We start from the raw sequence: 22,828 nt of genomic DNA on the forward strand, positions 1-22,828 counted from the left end.
GATCCTGAACAGATCCAAAATTGACGCGAATTCAAATAAATTAACCTTTTTAATGATTTGATGGGCTCATGGGTCCATTCAATTGTTTGATTTCATTAGTTTGGTATACATGAGCCGAAACATATGAGATTTAAATCATTTTCCATCCATTAACAATTGAAGATTAGAACGCTAATTTAATGCTAAAAACTGAACAAAAATATATTAAATAAAATTGTTAGCCCAGAAAGTTTATGGGCTTCTATGTGTGACTTAAAGAACGTTAGTTCTTGGGCATTTTTTACAAGTCATTCTAGAAGCAAAATTGGGGAAATATATACAATGTGTTCTTCATTCTCCATTCATGTCCTTGGTATTGTAGTGAACTTCTGTAATCACCGGATACAATAGAAATGTTAGTATCGAATTTCGACCCATTTACTTTTGAACGGATTGATTTTGTCTATATTTTATTTCTCACGAATCAGATGGAAAAAAACAAAAAAAGAGTAACAGGAATGGAGACGGTTCAAAAGTCGCTCATTGTCTATTTTAATAAATAAAAAGCCACTGTATATAATTTATAAATAGTATACCTTTTGTGATCATATTTTAACGCTAATCGCTTACAAATGACATTTATAAAAGAAAGAAAAAAAGTTAAGAATAATGTTTTGGGTGAATCCAACTCGATTTTGCCCAAACCATAATCGCGTGTTATAACTTTATCCAACAACCGCCCAATCCATAGTTAACTTGGTTAAAAGTATTTAACAAACCTCCTAGATTTTACTTCACTAGGGTTTAGTTTGCGCTACTTTCTTATGGGTCATTAGTATCCTGCAAAAAAACTCAACATCAGTAACATTATATAAATAAATATTATACTTTTAAATATTAGGATTTTAATATATTAATAATACATTTTGTCAACTTTCTACTACTTCTTGTTTAGCTTTTGTTTTTGTTACTTATAAGTTTAACCCGTTTGACGCGTTAGAGAAAAATACAACATCCAGGTTAACTAACTGCAAGTAATCGTACCGTTACTGGGGGCATACTCTGTTCACCAAGATCTCTCAATCTAGCAAGCACCGGCAAAACCACCTTCCCCAAATCGGGTCTATCTTTCCGCCTAAGCTCGGCACATTGCAAAGCTAGTTTAGCAAATCCAAGAGCTTCATCTTGAGGCCAATCGGACACAAACGGGTCCAACATGGCACCAAATGTACCCTTTTCAATAGCATTCTCAACATGATGACTCAAACCCATTGCGGGTCGAGCAGTAATCATTTGCAACAACATGATCCCTAGAGAATATACATCCGATTTCACCCCAAGCATCCCGGTTTGTTGATACTCAGGATCAATATAACAAAAGGTTCCAGCTGTTGATGTCATACGATATTGAGTGATGTCTTCGGCTATCGAAGGAGGGAGTAATCGGGCTAGGCCCACGTCACTTATCTTGCCTACAAAGTTTTGGTCTAGAAGAATGTTACCAGGCTTTAGATCGCGGTGAACAATGGGTTCGGGTTTGGTTTGATGGAGGAATAAGATGCCTGTAGCTATCTCTGATGCAATTTTGAATCTTATTTGCCATGATAATGGAGGTGTGTTTCCTCTTCTGAGTAAGCGGTCTTCTAAGCTGCCATTAGCCATGTATTCGTAGACGAGACAGCCGTATTCTGGGCATGCTCCTAGGAGTAGTACCATGTTTGGATGTCGCATGCAACTTAATACTTCCACCTGTCATTAACTGATATTAACCAACCCATATTGACAAAGTTTGATAACAAAATTAATTATATGTTCTTTAGATTTTAGAACCCAGTCATACTAGAAACATGTTTGGGAATGAGTTTGAAAACAACTTATTGACTTATTGGCTTTTTCAGAAAGTCAATAAGTTATTTGTCAAACATAAAAGTTCTCTTTATTTTAGCTTTTTGGAAAGGTTAAAAAACTGTTTTCAAAAAGCCACAAATCCTGGGTTTTTCAAAAAGCTAATAAGTCAATAAGCAGTTTTCAAACTTAGAAAGTGTGATGAGCTTTTAAATTTTGCTTATTTGTTTATTAGATTCTTTAAAAACAAAAGGTGTTTGACAAAGCCCCTTAAAAAGCTTTAAAATTATGCTTTTCAAAAGTGATTTTGCTTTTTTTAAAAATCAAATAAGCAAGTTTTAAAGGCTCATCCAAAAATCTCCTTAATCCCAAACATGCCCTAGGAACCAGATACATAAACAATCCATTTGAATCGTCTTCAAATGGGCTTGTTATTATAAAATCGTCGAACCTATCAGGTGGCCAGACCAAATATGTAAAAAAAAATTAAATAAATAAATATATATATTTTTTTTATCAAAACCTAGTTTACTGATTAATTACTACTCCTAGATCCATATTTTGTTTACTAAAAGTTCTGTATCTTATTAACATTGTAAATCCACACCAAAAAATATGAAAGTAGTTTCATGTTTTGTTTTAAATTGATTTCACGCACATCATACTAAGCGCATCATGTCGTTCTCACAGTTACATACTTAAAAGTTGGTTATATATTGAACGAGCATTTTAAAGGGTTTGCAAATTGTAAGCCCGTTCAATACAGAACCAATTTTAATAAAGTTCTTGCAACTATTGCTATTAACACGCGATACACAATACATTTATGCCGTTCTCTACTTAAAACTGGTTCTGTATATTATTTACGACGTGTATCTAGTTTTATAACATTTACCTCTTGTTGAAACTGTGATCTTCCTTGTGCGGCATCCGGACGTAGCACTTTAATGGCAACAAGGTTATTACTAAGCCGGCCTTTAAACACAGGACCATAGCCCCCTTCACCGATTTTTCTAGTCGGTGTAAAATACTCGGTAGCTTCTTCGATCTCTTCAATGGTGTATCTTTGATAATTAAATTTACGGTCATCATCATCCGTTGTAAGTGCTTGCATTTCAGCAATCACTCTTTTATGTGATTCCATTTCCGCTATCCGTCTTGAAGCTTCGGCTTTGTCTGTGGCTGCTCGGCTCTTTTCGGTCATTTTCCTCATCTCTTCCTCCATTTTTTGTTTTTCTTCGGTTCGCCACCGTTGCAATTCTCCCCCCTAAAATGATATTTCAAGTTTCAGTATTTTTGTTTCGGGGCAAAAGTTAGGAGTGTGCATGTGTCAGTTTGGTCGGTTTTGGGCTCAAACGGAATCAAAACCGGAGTTTTGGTTTTTTAGTTTTTGAAAACCGTTCAAGTTCGGTTTTCTGTATGGGTTGGTTGGGCCTGACAAAATTTGGCCTAGAATAATGAATTTGGGTTTAAACTTTTCGTCTTAAGATAATGTTAACCACCTATTAATACATTTGGGACATAAGTTCAATACCAAACATTCAAAGGAGTTCACTGTGATTTGATTTTGAAGTTTGGTTCAATGAGGTTTGGTTTGAAGCGAGGCATAACCGAAAGCAAGCCGTATATCGGTTTTCAAAGAAAACAAAACCGAACAGTTGGTTACTAGTTTGGTTTTTTTTAGTTTCGTTTTAGTTAATCGGTTTTCACTCACACCTAGCAAAAATGGTGGCTGATTTTAAAATCTTTTGTTGAAATATACCTTTTTATGCAAATGCAATTATTATTATTATTATTATTATTATTTAAATAAACCATCTTATCTTTTGTGGTAAATGATTCTTGTGGGACAAAAGTATATTGTTGTTTTAGTACATTACAAGAGAATGAAAAACATGTTTAAAACAAAAATAACATAATTCAGCTCATTCATAATTAAACGGGTTGAAATTGTTACGTTTGTTACTTTTGTTTAAATTCATGAGATGGGATTGATTGCTAACCATTTGTGAAGAAGATAAATCAACAGATGCGCGGGTTCCAGTAAGAGCGGGCCCTAAAATATTATCTAAACTGGTTGACATACGTGAGGTTGTATTTGCGGTTGGGCTTAAGTCCATGTCATTATCCATCTGATAAGTACTGGCTCTACCGGGACTTAAAAATGATATATCAGTTTCAGATTCCGTAAGGTCCCCAAGCATTGACAACTTTGAATTTGGTGCTCTTCCGGGCCGGGTAAATGGTGATCTGGTATTTAATATAAGTTCAAGTTATATTTTATCAGTTCCATAATGTACTTCTATAGTTCTATACTTCTATTGCTCCAACAGTTGAAACTTACTTAAATGAATCAAGTTCTTCAAGAACCGGGCGAGGTTTTTCTGGTATAGCTAGCAAATTCTCTACGTCATGTAAGCCAAAATAGTAAGTTAAACTATATCCGTAAAAGCTTTAAAAGGAAATGGTTCGAACGAAACTGATCAAAAGTCAATGCATAAAGCCTTGGGTGATAATATATATTCTTTCTAAACTTTAGCATAAAGTCCTTCTGAAGGACCCTTGACATATCGTTCTTTTTTAAAAGTTCAATGTCAAGTGTCTCTCATTAGGATTTTAGGTTAAAGTTTAAGAAACAGAAGTCTTTTTTTTAATTGAAACTATGATTTATTTATACAATCATATTATTTTACTTGAGGTTAGAGAGTAATTTACACGAATGGTTTATGTAATAAGTCAAAATTTCACATTCGATCCAAACTTTTGAGTAATTACAAATTTGGTCACAATTGTGTACTCACCCGTCATTCGTTTGGTCCCGCGATAGATGTTCATTAAAATTTTAAATTTAGTCGTGTAATATTACGTTTTTACCCTTATCGCTAATTTTTCAAAAGTTAGTACTATATGTGAAAATTTGACTTGCTACATGAAATTAATCTATAAAAAAATAACATACCTTTAACTTGAAAATTGTTGCTAGGGGGTGTGACTGGTGCAAAGGTGTTGTTAATGGCGTTAGCGTGACTTTGCTCTTGGATTTGCTCAAACAATGGAGAGACAAAAGGGGCAGGTCTTAAACATTTCTTTGCACTAGAAATCTTTCCCTTGGATATGACATAAATGGTGCAGAAATCCGGGGCTGCCTTCATAACGTGTGTAGGAACATCCGACGTCTTAAATCTTCCATCAACCAACATTTGGCCCAAAAAACAACAAAAAAACCGATTATTCAAACATTCGTTTTCTGGAAATAATATACATGTTTAGCAAGCAATCTGTTTGAAGAATATTATCACCTAATGAAACCATGTCGCGAGGCAGCACCTAACACCAAGAACTCTATTGCATACTGAGTTGCATATTCTGCCAATGCTTTTGCTATGTTGTTGTCTTCAAGTATAACCTCTATGCATTGTACCTACAACCAAAAAAAATAAATAAATAACGTAGCATCCGACTTCTCACACCAAAATTCCAGGATATTCCCATGACATCGTGGAATTACACAACCCAAACAGGCTTAACTTAATATGTGTAAAACCCGTTGGTGGTATTTTAAGTCAGACATTTCTTATGAACCCAACATCTCTGTTGTCTATGGTCAATATAAGACTTGGCTAAAATGTTACACATAATGTTTTTTTTCTCTAAAGAAATTGGGAAGGTGCGTACATGTTTACGTGTACAGAAGCAACGAAAAGGGAGGAACAAATCTTTTAATATTTTCTCATTTTGTAGCTTATTCCCATCGGGCGCGCCCCCTGCTTCAATCACAACATTTCTCAAAGAAATTTAATTAATCAGCGGAAATTAATTACATTTATTTCTAAGATATTCATACCTGTGGTGGTAGCTTTATTATTAACATGAATGAGAACAATGGTTTGGTCACGTGTGAGAAGTTGTTCAATAGCCCATTTGAGAGCATGTTGGCTGTATTTATCCTTGTCAATAGCTACCGCCACAATGGCGTTTGCCTTGCGCTGATGCCCAACGCCCCCACCGCCATAGAAGTTGGTACTAGAACTCTTAGAAAGCCACATTCTCTATTTTGTTCTTGTCTTTTCCTTCTATCAGGATCTCACATTTAACCTTTTCCATTGTCTTGTCTTTCTCTCTCTATTGATATTCATGCCTTGTTTTTATTTCTGTTTAAATCTTAATTGGTTTTTTGTTTTTGTTTTGTTTTTGCAATGGATTCTTTGAATTCTAAAATTGGTGGATGATGTTTTAAGGTAACTTAAATTAAGGGTTTGATAGTACCAAGTCAAAACATGTTTTTTTTTGTCCATTATTTGTGGTCTAGGTGAATGTTTTTATCCTAAAAACTCTCCTGATATCTATAAATGGACTAAAGTTGACCTACTAGTTGACTTGTACAAAGAAAAAGCAGCCCAATAGTCTTTGTATAGTACATTCAACTCATATATTGTTCCACATCTTGAGGGACTGTTTAGTAATTCTCTTTGTGTAGTTCGTGACAATTCGGGTGTCTTAGGCGAGTACTTAATAACAGGCCCTTTTATAAAAATATTTCCTCATAGATCGCCAGATAATTGTGATAACAATATAGAAGGAGTAAGGAGTAATTGGGTTATGTTTGTCTATGTTAAATGAGTTATTTTGTGTAATGGTTAAATGTGTATTGGACAATAAACTATATTTGTTATTTTTTGGGTTTTTTAATTGGATAATTTGTTAATGGGCTAATTATTTGTTAATAGCTCCACTTTAATGAATTGAATTAAAAAAAAATAACAAGTTTAGTAGGATTGTGTTTGGATCAAATACAAACAGTTTTTAACGTGAGAAGTGTAAATGTTATCATTACGAGAGCATAACTACAATATGCATAATCCAATTCCATTATTACGAGATAAAAATAACTTAGCAACAACATTCCAAGTGTTTATAAGTTTATAAACATGTATATTGAAAGAATAATTTGATTCCTTGTAACAAAATTGCAAAAACACAACAGACCAACACCAACTTCAACATTTTTGTGTCCTGATAAGCTGAAACCGGATACTTTTGATATAGGTTTTAAGAATTAGGGGCGAAAACACCAATGTAGCCAAATCCCGCAATGAAGAAAGCCATAGATTGCAGGAAGAGGTATATGTAGTAATGGTTCTTCCCAAACGAAAAGTCATAGCATCCACACAAGAACAGATAAATTCCAACAAAGATCTCGAGCATATATACACTGTCCAAGTCATGTAACGAACAAGAAGTTGTAATAGTTCGAGAAAGTACTAGTTATAATCCAATGTTTGTAATAACAAAAATGTGACATTGTAATTACCTTTCCCCTATTTGAATTCGAGGTTTCTTGGTAGTTTTGGTACCCGGTTTGGTTTTCAAAGCTTCACCAAGTTTCTTAGTGACGACCCATTCGTTAACTCTTGTTCCTGCCTCAAAAAGGCCGATTAATGTTCCTTTAGTCCGATGTAAAGACATGACGTTTTCAAAAAGGATCCAAAAAACCAGTAAATGAAAAGATCTCGGGGTCCCAACTGCGTTGAGTAGAGAGACGATGGAGGGAATGTAAATGGCACCCCATTTTGGAACTTGTACTTCAGGCACCAAAACAGTCGCGGGTAACACCACACAGTAGAAGATAAACGTGACTAGATGTGCAACGATTTTTCGAACAAAGAAGAAACTGTATGTCACGTAAAACTTTTTCCATAATGTCACTTTCTGCAACGTCAAAGAAAGTAATAAGCATTCTGATAAGATACTTTTGACTAGTTGTAAAACGTTTGATTAGAACAAGTTTAATTTATTACTAAGTTGTAGTATAAACTATAAAGAAAAAAAATCAAATGGATTTATATAACCTCATAATCATAATATTAAAAAAATACTATTATATAATAATCATAATCTTGCAACACTTAACGAAGTTTTGCTTGCTTAAGTTGTCACATCTACAATAATATATTAAGAGTAAAACCTTATTTCGTGCAATTTCTATGATCATTTTCTTGAAAAGGTTAGCCGGTCCACATGACCACCGATGTTGTTGATAACGATATGCTTTGAAGGTACTTGGTAACTCGTTTTTCACCTACAGGTTAAACATAAAATTACATGCTGATTTAACCATATGTGACAATATTGGTTTACATACCTTGAGGTCGCCAACATATACAAACTTCCATCCTTTAAGGCTTACACGGACAGCTAAATCCATGTCTTCAACGGTTGTCCGGTCCTTCCATCCACCAGCCTCATTAAGAGCCGAAATTCTCCAAACACCCGCGGTCCCTAAAGTCAATTACACATCTCGTTAATCTCTAACAATGTTTGATTTCAGAATCTTTGATATTAGTTGTGTCGAATATTTACCGTTAAAGCCAAAAAACGCATGTGTAGCGGATCCCGCTTCTTGTTCCACAGTAAAATGGTAATCTAGTGACATTTCTTGCATCCTTGTCATCAAACACTCATCCGAGTTCACTGAAATATGCCATCAACAAAAACCAGTGTAATGAATTAGTCTAAAAAAGTGCTTAAAGTTTTATACTCGAAAATATTTTCATGTATTTTCGACCCGTAATTCATTCATATAATTTGGGCGAATTGTCAAACAAATAAGTGAAATTCCATTTGATCCTATAGGTAAAATATTTAACCTCAGTTAATGACGGGGCTTGAATGATTTGTAAACATGTGATTTTGTTCAATAGAGCCTCTTAATCATTTTAACCAAAAAAAAATTACCACAGTTTATAATATATTTTTGGTGATATATTTATCTAGGGTACAATAATGTCTTAACGCACGATAGGTACGCGAGACGCTCAAAGACAAAAATACTAAAATACTCAGCCAAATAACTAAAACGCTCAAAAGCGGTATTTGTGAAGAAAAGTAAAAAATTGATCGATTAACGATCCAAGACTGTTTATTTCGATGAACCAATGATTAACTGGATATATATTGACGATTTCGAGATCTTGTGATTTTATTTCATGAATCGATTTCATGAAGTATAAGTATTTTTGTACGTTAAACAATTAATTAAAGAATGATTATATTTTTTGTGATTATATTATTCAATTTAATTGATGAAATGGATGGTTGTTAATTAAAAAAACTAAAAAGACTGAAAGCTAGAAACTATTCTTTTAAATAAACCCAAATAGGTAATTTGCCGAAGAACAATTGTAATTTTGTCTTATATAGAGGTGAAACTCGTAAAAGTTCCTTCTAAATTATTTCTTTAAATTAAAATAACTAAAATACAGATTGTTATTTAAACAATATTACTTATTATTTAAAAATATTATTATTATTATTAATTATTTAATGATATAATTGACACATATGATACGACCTATTTTGACACGTAACAAAAGTTACCCATTTTAGACCATTATATTTATCAACCGTTTCCCCACTTTCTAACAAGCCTAAACAGTAAAGACACTCGAACATATATTTATCCGGGTTGCATGTTGCAATATTAAATATGCATGATCCGAACAACCATTAGCCAGGTTAACATTATAAGTCAAACTCCGAGCTACATAAATATTATTTAGACAAGATGAGAACAAATTAAATAATACCGAATTTCCAACGGGCTTGGACGAGCGCGAGTTCGGGGTTGTGAGCAAGGAACGGAATGGTGCGCCAAAGGAAGTCCGGGTCGGGCTGAAAATCAGCATCAAAGATGGCCACAAATTCACATTGCTTCACGTAAGAGTGTTTCATTCCTTGTTTTAGAGCACCAGCTTTGTATCCATTTCTATTGTCTCTAATTTCGTACTTTATGTTTATTCCTTTTCCTGCCCATCTTTTGCATTCCAACTCTACTAAATCCTGTTCAATTTTCAATAAATTTAAAAATTAAATTAATGATTAAAAATTTAAATTAAAAATATTTACACTATTACGCAAATAAACAGGGGCAGGGGCCATCCCTGGCCCTAAAGAAGCTTCAGCAATGAATTATCAAACACAAAGGCTTGTAGAGTTGTAGGATAGCAGTATCAACACGTATGTTCACAGGTGGTTAGGGTTGTAGTCGCATATAGATATGGTGTAGATTTAGAAGCATGTTTAGAGTATGTGTTAATTAGTCGTTCTAAAAGAAGAATTAATCAAACCTTAATGATCGGGTCGGTTGAATCATCTAGAACTTGAATTATGACCCTATCCGATGGCCATGAGAGCCCGCATGCAGCACCAATTGAAAGTTGATAGACCTATATATACATACACAAAAAAAGAAAATAAAGTTTATAAAGTTAAAATATTTCTCTTTTGTATATGAAATACAATATACATACCTCTTTTTCATTATACATAGGTATTTGTACTAAAACCATAGGGAAAACCGAGTTACCGGTCTCCAAATCCTCCTTAATCGCCTCCCACTTATACCTTTTATCGAGCTTATACCGCATCAACTTAACAACAACAATAATAAGGCCCATATAAACGCGCTCCACAAATAACATTATCGACATGGCCAGGCACATTGTCACCATAATTTTCATAAATGGCACGATCAAGGGCGCCTTCACTTGCTCCCACATCGTTCGACCCATCGCTCCATAACTAGAAACCGAGAAAAGACCCTCCATTCGTCTTCCTTTTCGACCTCGAAAATATTTATTAGAGGTTAGAAAGTTTTGTTATAGAAAATGAAATGAAAATATAAAAGATTTGAATTGATCATATGATATTGGGTGGATTGTAAGTAGGTTTATATATAAGGACAGTTTGATGGGGTTTTGCTTGTGAGAGAAGACAAGTGGTGTGTCAGAAAACACAATCAAGTAAGTGTCAATGGAAGCTTTGAGTTAGATGACGCATTTGGGATCCAAGTTAACTCAACTCACAATGTGAAATCATGTTCCGAGAGTGACACTACACTTGTTGTGTAAGTTTTTCTTTTATCTTCGTTGAATTGAAAACCCATTGAGACTCAATAGGGGCCCTTTGAAATGGGTTAAAGAATTTTAGAATAATGGACACATTCCATCTTAATTAGAAAACTATATCTACAGTTGTTTTAAAGGAAAATTCCTAAAATATCCCTTTTAGGAGAGAAACTAAAAAATAGCTTTAAATTTCAACATATTCCAAAAATAGTCATTTAATTTGGACTGAGTATACGAGATCTGAAAAAATCCCCCGGCCAATAAAGTTTAGACAAGTGTCAAAATCTGACGAGATTTTAAAAAATATTGGGGGACCAGTCCATATTTCCTAATAAAAGTTCTTGAAATTATACAGTCTTGCCAGACGGTCTTTTAATGTTTCTTAACGGGTCCCTACAACTTCCAAAAACATGGGAAAATGTGCCTTCAAATTCAGCCTTTCAAAACGCATTTAGGGTGAATTTGTACCAAGAAGACGAGTTTGTAGTTTATTTCTTATGTGTTTAAATTTAGTCTAGACCTTCAAAATTTATTTATATTCCGTCTATACCAACAATATAGTATGAGATTCCGTCTTTTCCGACATGATCATCCAAAAAATATACATGAGTTATCTTCATCATCTTCCACTTCATACAACCCTAAACCATCGTCTCATACCACTCTAAACCTTATCTTCCATGGATTTTGATAATGTTGTTGTTTGTTATGGTGGTAATTGGCAAACCGGTAACGGAAGGTATGATTATGTTCCAATAAACTGTAAACGCGGATGTGTTAGTCTTGCTTCAAACATTAACCATTCCAAGCTAATTGATTTACTTGAAGCTCGGTTTAAGGTAACACAATTTTCCCGATTATCATACAAGTTCTCATCGTACTCGTATCCGGGTACCACAATATTTTCAAAAATATGATCCCCTTCGTTCAAATTTTTCAAGTAAGTGTTTTGAAAGACAAAGTTGAATGACACATTTTTCTATGAGTTTAAAATATATAGGGTCGAGATAAGAAACTTATATAACCCGTCTGGCAAGATAACTTTTTAATATAAAGATTTTGTGAAGAATATGGACGGGTACCACAATATTTTCAAAAATATGATCCTGTTCGTTCAAATTTTTCAAGTAAGTGTCTTGAAAGACAAAGTTGAATGGCACATTTTTCCATGAGTTTAAAATATATAGGGTCGAGATAAGAAACTTTTATAACCCGTCTGGCAAGACAACTTTGGAATGTAAATTTTAGTTCAAAAATATGAAGGGATCCCTCAATATTTATAAATTTATGATCTTATTGGTACAAATATACCATAAATGCGTCTTGAAATACTGAATTTGAAGACACGTTTTCCCATGTTTTTGGAAGTTGTGGGGACCCGTTAGGAAACATTAAAAGACCGTCTGGCAAGACTGTTTAATTTCAAGAACTTTTAATAGGAAATATGGACTGGTCCCCCAATATTTTTAAAAATCTCGTCGGATTTTGACACTTGTCTAAATTTTATTGGCCGGAGAATTTTTTCAGATCTCGTCTACTCAGTCCAAATTAGATGGGCTATTTTAGGAATATGTTAAAATTTAAGGCTATTTTTCACTTTCTCTCTCTAAAAAAGGGTTATTTTGAAAATTTTCCCTTGTTTTAAACTTGATGCATAAAACGGTTGTGTAATACCATAATGGCTTATTATTCTCTCCTCGCTATATCTGATCAGCACTACAAACAGCTTATGAAGTGTGTGTCTGTAGTTTTAAATGACACATGAGACGGCCATGCAATATAACTACTTATCATTAATTATCTCGCTATATTTGTCAACACTATGCATATGTATTTATTGTGTTTCGCGTGGTTCGTTATTTACATTTGACTAAATGTGTGTCAAGTGCAAGGTCGTCTCAATCTTTTTTGGAAGCCTAGCGCGTATAATAAAATTACGGCCTTTTTAATATGAAAGTTGATTCTGATCTAGTGACACATATGTGATCTATGTGTGTGTATAAATTATAATCTCAAAACCAAAATTAACTACATATAATTTGTGGCCATGTGTATTGCTTTAGTTTACTCCCCTTTGAGTCACCTCGGGTCACTCAAAAGTGTAAGTTCGATGTGTGTATTTATGTCTAAATTGATTATTTATATAAAATTTACACATAAGACGGTTATACAACATAGCTACTTATCATTATCTCTCTCACTACATATGGTCAACACTATGTATAGATAGTTTCATAGTTATTGTGCTTCCCATAAAATTGTTGGACTGTGATGTATAAGTTTATGTACGTGTCAATTACTTAATGTTGTCTTTCGTATGGTGGAAATTTGAAGTTCTAAGCATTTGACAACTTGAATTCGAAGCTCTAATATGAAATATGCATAGTTGTGTTTTATACCATTTTTAAGGCACTCCCATCCCAAAGCTTAAATAAAAATGGTATATTATTTAAGGTAGATGCCAAAATTCCAGGTCAAGTTTAGCGTGGGGAAAATGAAATTACAACGACAAGCATTCATTGCATGGTCTAATGTCTCAATCTCTGACTGAAATTGGGTATGTTACAAGATTAAACTAATCAAATTATGACCAGAAGAAGATTGATGCATTAATAAGTTATTATGAAAAGAATAAATTATTTGAGTTAACTAGGTAAGATATGTAAAGTCTACAACAATTAAAAGATTCTAATTTGTGTTTTTCTAAACTCAAGTTAAGTAACCCCTCATTACTATAGAACTGAGTATTAGCGATTGAAAATTGCGGCCAATTTAAACGGTCACGTAAGTAAGAATAACATGTGAAGAGAAAACGACTAATTATGTATAAGATGTAATAAATGTAAATTTGTCACGGATTTTGTAAATTTAATAGAAACAAAATGTTCCTAAATTTTGTGAAAAAAATAATAATTACAAATGTTATAAAAAAAGTTAATATCTATAATATATATAAACGAAAACATAAAAATCCTAGGTGTCGCGATGTGGTCGCTCCCCCTTTTATTGGAGTCATCAGATTTGCTTGATTTTTAAATGGAGGCTTCTCATTCATTTAACCCGAATTCATGGGTATGGGTCTTACCAAACTCATATATTCCTTAAACGGGTTATAACATCTCATTAAATTAAAAACTATTCTCACCAAATTATTGATGTGAAAATCCTATAAAATAGAATATACTAAAAATTATTAAATGATTTCTTTTTAAAAAATATTATTTATAATGAAGAAACAATTTTATATTAAAAAAAATAAGCGGGTCTTGGGCCTTAACAAACCCAGAAAACTTCTAAACCGGGTTATAACATGTTAGTTATTTGTGAAACTTTTTTATTATCTAACTCTAAGCATATTATAAATTTTATTACAATAAATAAAATTAAACTCAAAAAGTATATAAATATTAAAAACAAGTAATATAAAACAGCCCCCGTAATATGGGGGATAAAAACTAGTTAAACTATAATTAGTAGCAATTTTTTTTAAAAGGGTAAAAGCAATCACAAACTTTGTTAAAATAACTTGGAACGGTTCAGATATTCCCCAAATCCATTGCACCTTTGTCTTTCTGTTCATCCTGGAATGATTCTTTTCTTCAAAATATTTTATAGAACCGGATTTGGTTCATTGGAATAGAGCTATGTCTATTCATATTTTTGGCATCGATTTAATGATATGCTAACTGTAAATACTGCTTCTTCTAGAGCAAATGATGATCTTGGTTTATCAGTTTCTATAATCAATCATGCAAACTTTGCAGAATTGCAAGTATCATGGCTTGTCAAGCTTTTATTAATTTCTTGGGTTTTCTCTTTCGGTTGCTATAGTGAGAGTTAGTGTCATAACGAACCAAACCGATACCTGTTGAAGTCTTGCCGCAACACTCATGTTCATTCTCGCTGGTTTATAATTAAATATAGTGTATTTATAGAGTAATAAATATCCATTAAAAAAGGTTCAATATTGTAGTCTTATGAATTGCATCAACATTACAATGATGTGGTGATCAAATCATCAAAGAAAGGAGGAGGCTAGAGAGAGATTAGACAACTCTTTAATGTTTCATTTCTTCATTTAATTGAAATGCTAAGGCCTTTAACAGGCTTACACAAGTCCTAGAAAGCAGTAATATACTAGGAACATGAGACTATTATCTTGCAAACATAATCCACTTTGAGCATTCCCAACTCATCTTCTAAATTTATGTAAGGAGAGTTTATAAATTATATGGTCAGTTTTAAGTGGTTATGAGCGTAAATTATACGGTGGAGAGATCATATAGTGATTTTTTATAAATTTTGGGAAACTTTGTTTGTCTCTGTTTATTTTAAACTATTTGTTGAATTGGTTGTGAGTTGAGGAGACAGAAAACCGTAAGGAAATGGATATTGGATTTTAATAATCCAAACTTTATTCTTGTGGTCGGCGCTAAGCCAAACTTTAAAAATGTATCAAAACAATTTTATGTTTCGACCTATTAGCCCCAACGAGCTTTTCATTAACGGAGTTAGATTCCGTTAGTTTTTGATGACGTAGACGATGGTGTGATAAATATAGTGGGGTTACTGCTAATGTGGTAAAAATTATTTTTAAATTAAATTTAAAGTTTTCTAACCAAAATAAATTAACAAAATCACTTTTTTAAACAAACATAAATGAACCGAACTATTTTTCTAACCAAAATAATGTAATAAACGAACCGCATCACTTTTTTTAAAAAAAAATATACGAACCGAACTGTATTTCTAACAAAATGAACGAACAGAACCAATTTTTGTCAAAGAAAAATAAACGAACCGAATTACCTTTTTAACCAAAAAAATATAAATAAAAAACAAACAACCACCACCACCATTCTGACATGAACCACTTCCGACCCAAAACGCGTTCTGACTTGAACTCTCTTGACCTGAGTTTATTTCCGATCCACGTCATCAAAAACTAACGAAATCTAACTCCGTTAGTGAAAAGCTTGTTGCGGCCAATAGATCGAAACTTAGGATTGTTGCAGTACATGTTTAAAGTTTGGTTTAGCGTCAGCCAATGAGACAAGATAAATGTGCAAAATCACAATTGCATGAGAACTTGTCATGGCACATAACATTCCTAAGAGCGTACGTAAATGTGTGCTCAGTTGATTATTTTTGTAAACAACATTTTTATCGAGACAAACCTTGATTAGATTCTATTATTATGTTAATTATAGAATCTTGTAAATATAAAGTATAAGCATAAAATTACTACATTTGGTGCAACGACTAATTAAGATGATATAAGGTTGGTATAGAGTCTTGAAGTGGGTTGAGCAGTCATGTACACTTAACACTTTAGTCAGACAATTTGGGTATGAAATGGGTTCAATGTTTTCATAATTTCATTCATTCCTTTCCTGAATTTGTACACTTTGCGTTCACCTGCTTCATTCTCCAACTAACCACTTTTACAATTTATTTAGAGAATAATATAATAATTTATAAGAATATGAATATGCCCCTCCGTCCCATTTTAAACGTCATGGGACCCAAAACACACAAATTAAGAATTGTTTGATCATTTTATTTTATGAGCCGTAAAATGACAATAATGTCCTTTAAGTTATTATGGCTAAAAAATGACATTTAATAGTAAGGGCACAATTAGAAATTAAATTTATATGTATAGAATTGACATTTAAATTTGAACAACCAAAAAATGAAAAAAAGAAATTTAAAATAGGACGAAGGAAGTACTAAATTAAAAGTTCAAAGTATTAAAAAAATAAAATTGCTATCACAGAAATCCTCAAATCTCATAAATATTATATGTTTAAAACAACTTTAGTAACACTCAAAAGGGAAGTTTATTATAGGGGTATAATTAACAAGTTGACCAGTCAAACCTGATTGAAACTCAAAATCATGACACAAACCCGGACACCAATAAACTCGAAAGGCTAGGCACAATAACTCAAACACGACACAAATTTTCACAAGTTGACATCAACATGGTCTATTTAACCTGAAATTTTGTTTTTATTTATATTTTTATTTTATATTAATTCTTTAGATATAAATTTACAACTTACAATACAACGAGTATAGAATAAGTATGTTTAAACTTAAAATCGATACTCGTCTTTTTACCTTTTTAAATTTTAAACACTCAATAATATTAAGTTATGACACAACACACATTTGAAAATTAAGTATAAAACTTGAGGTTTTAAGTTTCAACCCACGAATCCGTCAAGTTGACTGGAACTTGACCCATGTAGCTAAGAGTGTTCGTTGATCGACTATAAAGTGACCCGAACCTATCTAGACTAAATTAAACTTAAAATATGTATTATGTTCATATCATAAATTCATACTCCTAATTAAGTCCTAAGTGGCATTTTTACCGACTAAATTTCTATACTTTATTATAATTTAACTCCTTCCTGGATGAAAATAAATCATTCACTTGTGAATTTGAAAAACATTTATTTTGTAGATAATATATTTTACTTTCTTTAGAATTACTCGTCGTATTCCATTATTGTGGGAAAATGGACCCAAACAACAAAGAAACTCACAACCACACACATGATAAAATTTTAGATGGAAGCCTTTATTTCGACACCTATGAAAGATTTTGCACCATAACATGGCAGCCTGACAATATCATACTTCAGTTTCACTCTTCCACCTCACAAGTTCATGATTGTTGGGCATTGTTATTGGAGTAAATCTTGGAAAAAAGTATTATGGAAAAATAATTTTACCCATATCTATGAAATTATATAATGTGTGAAATATGTATTTTATATCCTATTCGAATCGCATTCTATATATGATACGTAAATCAACTCTTTGTTACCAATTTTCACTCGCGTAATATAGCACTTTGGTTCTAAAGTACAATAAATGCATAAAACATAATATGTATTCGTTTAATATAATGGCGACAACAAATTAAACAAAATGGTATTTTCAAGGATTATTTTAGTTAGTTTGGTTGATATTTTTTTTATTTATGTACAATATATTGTTGGAGAGTACAAGAAAAAAATACATAAGGGTTGTATATAAGAATGACCAAGCAGTAAATAACATCTCTCTTAAGACAAGCTATATAGGGATGGCAATGAAACCCGAACCCGATGAGAAAACCCGAAACCCGACATAAATGGGACGGGTAATACCCGACCCATTAGAGCTTGGGACGGATTTGGGATTAGTTTTAAAATTTTCCGCGAGTTTGGTATTTCTAATATACCCAATTACCCGATAACATAAACCCATTTACCCCATGTACCCGATATAGCTTATTATATTATATATGTACTATATTCCAAATATATTATTTGTCGAAACTTGTTTATGCTAATTATTTGAGATATTTTATCTTTATGGTAACCATCTTTATAATCGATTAGTTATATTTTGTCAAAACCCTGCGGGTTTTGAGCCGGGTATACTCGACAGGTAGTATTTCAAAACCCGATAGGAAACCCGAAACCCGACGAGTAATTACCCGATTAAAACCGGACGGGTTTGGGACGGGTTTGAGATGGACTTTAATAACCGGGTATGGGTTTGGGAATACCTAAACCCAACCCAAACCCGACCCGACCCATTGCCATCCCTAAAGCTATACTTGTAACTAAACCTCTAGGTTTAACTTAGGCAACAAAAATAACTTAGGTTTAACTTGGTAATCGTCAATCACTCTCGCATTATGTCAAGTTGATGTCCTCGAGAAGTTACTTTGACCTTATTTTAGTGATCGATTGTAACAAAGAAATACCAACTTAATAGCACAACATAGCTCGAATGTGATACATGTATTGTGTTTGTACATGCATATTTTGACAAGATATATAAAGGCTTATCAAAGTAGCTATATTTTGTTTGATTATCAAGTCCTCTCTATCGAAAAAATGTATTGCTAACAAGCATGATAGGCTACAAGTGTCGCTCATAGTGTTTACATTCTTCGCTTAATTAAAAATACGAAAACCACTTCTACACGCTTTTTAATTACGATAAGACAAGAAGCGAATAACAACATACAAAGCCATTGTATATACTACCGTCGGATATATATAGTGGTTAGATTGACGTGTTGTCAAGTAATCAACGGTCTACATGTGTAATGCACCAAATAAGCATTCAAGGTAAAATATTATAGCTTTTAAACCATATAATACTAGTATGAGAACTACATTACAGGAAAGAGGACTCAAGTCGTTTGTAACGAACACTTTAAAAGGGTAAGCTCCATTCTCAGCCGTAGCTTAACGTGAGTAGACACATTCTAACCTTTTGTTATAATTTGTATCAGCGAATATGAACACAATTACATTGATTAAAGGCCCTTGATTGCCAAACTTAACTTCAATCATATGTTAAGATGGACTCTTCTCTTTTGAAAAAAAAATGTCTTAATTTGCAATAGAACTACCGACACAACAAACAAAATTGATGAATACACCCTTTGAGATCAGTAAAACTAATGTTTTTGTGACAAGACTCAATGTTTAAGAACACGGGCTAAAAAAGCATGCAAATTACCTAATACCGTCTCAGCTTCACTTAAATCAGCCTCGCCCGCATCATACATGAAAACTGTCGGTTCATTCCCGCTGCAACATGTTGGTAAATTATATCAGTAGATATTAATAAATATCATAAATTCGACCCAACTGTTGTTATAAATGGATTAATTGGGTCGCATATTACTTCAACCTACTTAAAAGTTACTACAATGTGTACTTTTTAAGCCTAGTTGCATACAACTTTCTTGATCATATATATTCCAAAGATTATTGTTATTATATTGTAAATTTATTGTTCTCACAATATATTCCAAAGTTCATATACCTTTGCAGATCATATATATTCCAAAGATTATTGTTATTATATTGTAATTTTATTGTTCTCACAATATATTCCAAAGTTCATATACCTTTGCATGAATAACCATTTGAAAAATCTAATCAATTGACAATCTGCACGTTGGGTTTGGCAAAAGACTTGACACTGCAGCTAAATGTGCATCGGTCAACCAACTGCCAAAAACCACCGTATGCGGGTCAACATAAATATGTTGCTGAATAGACTTTATGCTGTCAAGATAGGCATCTCCAGAAGAAGAATCCAGTCCATCAATAACCTGTATAAATAATAATTAAATATCAGTAAACATAAACATAATCTACATTAAAAAGGTGAAACTAGTTTGGATGATGTAAAAAAGTTGAAAAGAATACCAGTGAACAAACACCAGAAATATCAACAGCATTCATGGAAACAAGCTCCACAAGTCTATCTGGTGTGCATATAAGAAACTCTGGCTCACAAGTTTTTAATCTGTATCAGAAACAGAGTTTCCATCATGTGATAATACAGTTATACAGGAATATGTATGATCCAAAAAGTATACATTCAAGCAATAAAAAACTTTATTAATATGTTTGCAACTTTGCATAAATCGTTTGTTGCAGTTAAGAAATACATAATTGAACATGCAAGCACACAACTTAAGTTTTCATAGACTTATGTAAATACCCATTAGCTTGATGATCTATAGAGGCCCCAGAATGTAGACTCACTGTATGTATTCCAAACACCTTCAAAGGCTTGCATACAGCGCGTACCTGCCAATAGTATAGTATAATGAAAATCCCATAACTCCGTAAGCAGTCGTTTACTATTTATCAACTATATAAGGATACACTGAGAACAATTACAAAAAAACCTAATCAAATAAACCTTATGGTAATACTAATGATAATAATAAACCCTAACAATTCATTCTCTCTAATAAATAGTTGTGTAGTTAAACCATCATAAACCAAAAAGATACCTAATAAATAACTGCAGCGCCATGTGTCACAGTTCTGTGAGCCAAAGATTATTTTCACCGCTTCTCTTATTTCACCCTTTAAATACAATAGCTTAAACATAATTTCAAACATATTTAATCTCCAAATATCATTTTAAAATTCATAAATCTTCATTACTAACTATTTAATACTTTCTTTGTTCAGCCCGCGTAATGCACGATTTCTAACCTAGCGTTTAAAAATTAGGATACTTTTCTAAACTTCACTGGTTATTTAGCACAACGATGTCTTTCTTTTTAATAAATTCAGACTTATGTCATGAAACCCTAGATGATAAGTGCAATAGATCAACAATCTTGTTTTTAGTGAACAAAGCATCATAAACAAGCAATTTGTGTTGAATAAAGCACGTTATACCTGTGTTGCTTTCTCCTGTGATGGTACAATGAATAAAAGGTAGGGGCTGGTGAAAGATACACCTTCTTTTTCCTTTTTTGTTATGGTATCAACAGCCGTTGATCCAATCCAAGCAATTTGTTCCATGGTAGCATGACCATTTGTCTCCAATACATTTTTGCCACCTGAATAACATCTCCAATATTCAAATCCCCATGGATCAAAAAACAAAGGCTTCCCCCTTTCAAATTCTTCTTTGTTATGCATCGTTTCTTGTATCGTTTTCAAACATGAAATCAAGAACTTGGATGGACAGCCTACATCCTTGGTGTTTTCTTTATCTGACTGTGTTGACTCTTTGTTGACCTGCGCCCATTTCTGCTCCTGGTTTTTCCCATTTGACTGATGATCACCATTGGCCTTTCTCTTGTTCTGTAAGCCGTTGTTTCCGTTTTCGGTCAAAGTATTGAGTTCTTTTGATGGCCAAACTTTCTTAGTCTTTGTTTTCTTTTCCTTCTTGTTGTAATCAACTTTGTTGGGTTTGTCATTAAAAGGATCCTCTAGAGTTGGGAGGCTAAAACACATCCCCTAAAAAACGATCAAAATGTCTCATAAATAAAAAATTAGAGTTCATGATAACACCACAAACCTAACAGCCAACATAAATTTGCACAAAACAGCAGCAACTTTAGATGATATCATGAAATCGGTACCGTACCGATACCAATGCAAGTAAAACCATAACCAAATACTGTACCATTAAAAATACCGAAAAATTAGGGATGAGCAATAAGCGAACAGCGAATCAAAACCGAAACCGAAATTAACCAAAACCCGGTTAACCGCAAATTGGCTATTGAACTTTTTTTGTAGCCTCAGTTAACCAAACCATACCATTCATAGTTTCATATACTTTTAGCTTTTATACATGTTCATGTATTTCTAAGCAAAAATTTTATCCCGAGTTAGGTTATAGTCATTAACTGAAATTAACCGAAGCGAAAAACCGACAAGCTGGGTAACTAACTAAACTAAGGGGGTGTTTGGGATTGCTTATTTTCACAAACTTATAACTTATTAACTTTTTGAAAAGCAATAAGATGTTTGGGATTGCTTATACCGTGAGAGGAAAAGTTCCATAAGTTACAATGTTGTAACTTATTAACTTAATGAAAAGTTATAAGGAGGTAAAATAAGGAATCCCAAACACCCCCTAAACAAACAAAACTGACTAACCGAAAACCGATAGGTTAATAAAAGAGATTAAACTATGACTTCATTTCGGTTTCGGTTTAAACAAAAACAACCGAACCGTGCACACCCCTACCAAAAATCCTAAAACCGAATGACACCGGTGTCATTTTGGATTAAAAAATGCTCATACAATCGCTGTTAAACATCAACTCTTTCGAATATGACTTCATTTAATGCCATGTGTTGGTTTCTAGGGTTTTGAATTAATAAGATATGTTTATGTTGTGACTATAGCATGCTAACTAGTAAGCAAAATCCTAACATATTAACAAATCAAACCTAAAAAAAATATAGTTTAATTAGTCATTAAATGTAATAATAGAAGATAATAATTAGTGATACCTGACACATCCTGCGTTTGCCTGACTGACGACGCTTTTTTTGTGCAATAATGGCGGCTATGCGATTAGAAACCGTGGATGAATCGCTACGCATCTTTTTTCTGTTTGATTTGTTCTTCTTTCTGATGATTGCATCTTCTCCTTTAGGCATATTCTTAATTAATAATACTTCAAATTCAGATACAGGAATTAATGGAAGAAGAAGAAGAAGAAGAAGAAGTTAAGAGCTTGGAATGAACGCAGTCGTGAGCAGTTTTAGTTGGAGGTTTGCGAGTAGGTTTTAGTATCAGGATGG

General features: G+C 33.0%; 3 protein-coding genes across 4 annotated transcripts; all 3 read right to left on the reverse strand.

Annotated features, from left to right (window-relative positions):
• Positions 1–993: 993 nt before the first annotated feature.
• On the reverse strand, positions 994–6,275 carry LOC143618695 (U-box domain-containing protein 34-like). The gene is made up of 8 exons (XM_077090800.1): positions 5,669–6,275; positions 5,500–5,591; positions 5,124–5,245; positions 4,784–5,007; positions 4,169–4,229; positions 3,828–4,098; positions 2,720–3,091; positions 994–1,728 (listed from the first exon to the last, which is right to left on the reverse strand). The coding sequence occupies exons 1-8, from the start codon at positions 5,868–5,870 to the stop codon at positions 1,000–1,002; spliced, it is 2,073 nt and encodes a 690-aa protein (XP_076946915.1). The 5' UTR covers positions 5,871–6,275; the 3' UTR covers positions 994–999.
• A 414-nt stretch (positions 6,276–6,689) lies between these two features.
• Positions 6,690–10,598, reverse strand: LOC143618775 (glucomannan 4-beta-mannosyltransferase 9-like). Of its 2 annotated transcripts, none has more exons than XM_077090874.1 (8): positions 10,134–10,598; positions 9,951–10,049; positions 9,411–9,663; positions 8,185–8,295; positions 7,967–8,103; positions 7,790–7,903; positions 7,179–7,533; positions 6,690–7,085 (listed from the first exon to the last, which is right to left on the reverse strand). In XM_077090874.1, the coding sequence occupies exons 1-8, from the start codon at positions 10,428–10,430 to the stop codon at positions 6,874–6,876; spliced, it is 1,578 nt and encodes a 525-aa protein (XP_076946989.1). In that variant the 5' UTR covers positions 10,431–10,598; the 3' UTR covers positions 6,690–6,873. The 2 variants fall into 2 exon arrangements, with proteins under 2 accessions (XP_076946989.1, XP_076946988.1); XM_077090873.1 differs by having other exon boundaries at positions 6,690–7,036; positions 7,136–7,533; positions 10,134–10,594.
• Positions 10,599–19,002: 8,404 nt separating this feature from the next.
• On the reverse strand, positions 19,003–22,692 carry LOC143618475 (uncharacterized). Its single transcript, XM_077090682.1, has 6 exons — positions 22,535–22,692; positions 20,960–21,526; positions 20,265–20,353; positions 19,967–20,066; positions 19,663–19,869; positions 19,003–19,339 (listed from the first exon to the last, which is right to left on the reverse strand). Exons 1-5 carry the CDS (start codon positions 22,682–22,684, stop codon positions 19,690–19,692), a joined length of 1,086 nt encoding a protein of 361 aa, XP_076946797.1. The 5' UTR covers positions 22,685–22,692; the 3' UTR covers positions 19,003–19,339; positions 19,663–19,689.
• Between the last annotated feature and the right edge of the window lie 136 nt (positions 22,693–22,828).

This window comes from Bidens hawaiensis, unplaced genomic scaffold (genome assembly GCF_021521415.1).
Source record: "Bidens hawaiensis isolate Kalapana, Puna unplaced genomic scaffold, B.hawaiensis_p1.1 tig00002338_1, whole genome shotgun sequence".
Classification (NCBI taxonomy): Eukaryota; Viridiplantae; Streptophyta; class Magnoliopsida; order Asterales; family Asteraceae; genus Bidens; species Bidens hawaiensis.

Excerpts from the sequence above, each read along its gene's own strand:
- LOC143618775 (XM_077090874.1), bottom strand. The coding sequence starts at position 10,430 with ATGGAGGGTCTTTTCTCGGTTTCTAGTTATGGAGCGATGGGTCGAACG. Across the intron at positions 8,296-9,410 it reads CCAAGCCCGTTGGAAATTCG|TGAACTCGGATGAGTGTTTG; the intron begins GTATTATTTAAT and ends GGCATATTTCAG. Across the intron at positions 7,534-7,789 it reads TAGAAATTGCACGAAATAAG|AAAGTGACATTATGGAAAAA; the intron begins GTTTTACTCTTA and ends TTGACGTTGCAG.
- LOC143618695 (XM_077090800.1), bottom strand. The coding sequence starts at position 5,870 with ATGTGGCTTTCTAAGAGTTCTAGTACCAACTTCTATGGCGGTGGGGGC. Across the intron at positions 5,246-5,499 it reads GCTTCTGTACACGTAAACAT|GTACAATGCATAGAGGTTAT; the intron begins GTACGCACCTTC and ends TTTTGGTTGTAG. Across the intron at positions 4,230-4,783 it reads CAACAATTTTCAAGTTAAAG|AGAATTTGCTAGCTATACCA; the intron begins GTATGTTATTTT and ends TACATGACGTAG.
- LOC143618475 (XM_077090682.1), bottom strand. The coding sequence starts at position 22,684 with ATGCCTAAAGGAGAAGATGCAATCATCAGAAAGAAGAACAAATCAAAC. Across the intron at positions 21,527-22,534 it reads GCAAACGCAGGATGTGTCAG|GGGATGTGTTTTAGCCTCCC; the intron begins GTATCACTAATT and ends ATCGTTTTTTAG. Across the intron at positions 19,870-19,966 it reads TTTCTGGTGTTTGTTCACTG|GTTATTGATGGACTGGATTC; the intron begins GTATTCTTTTCA and ends TTATTTATACAG.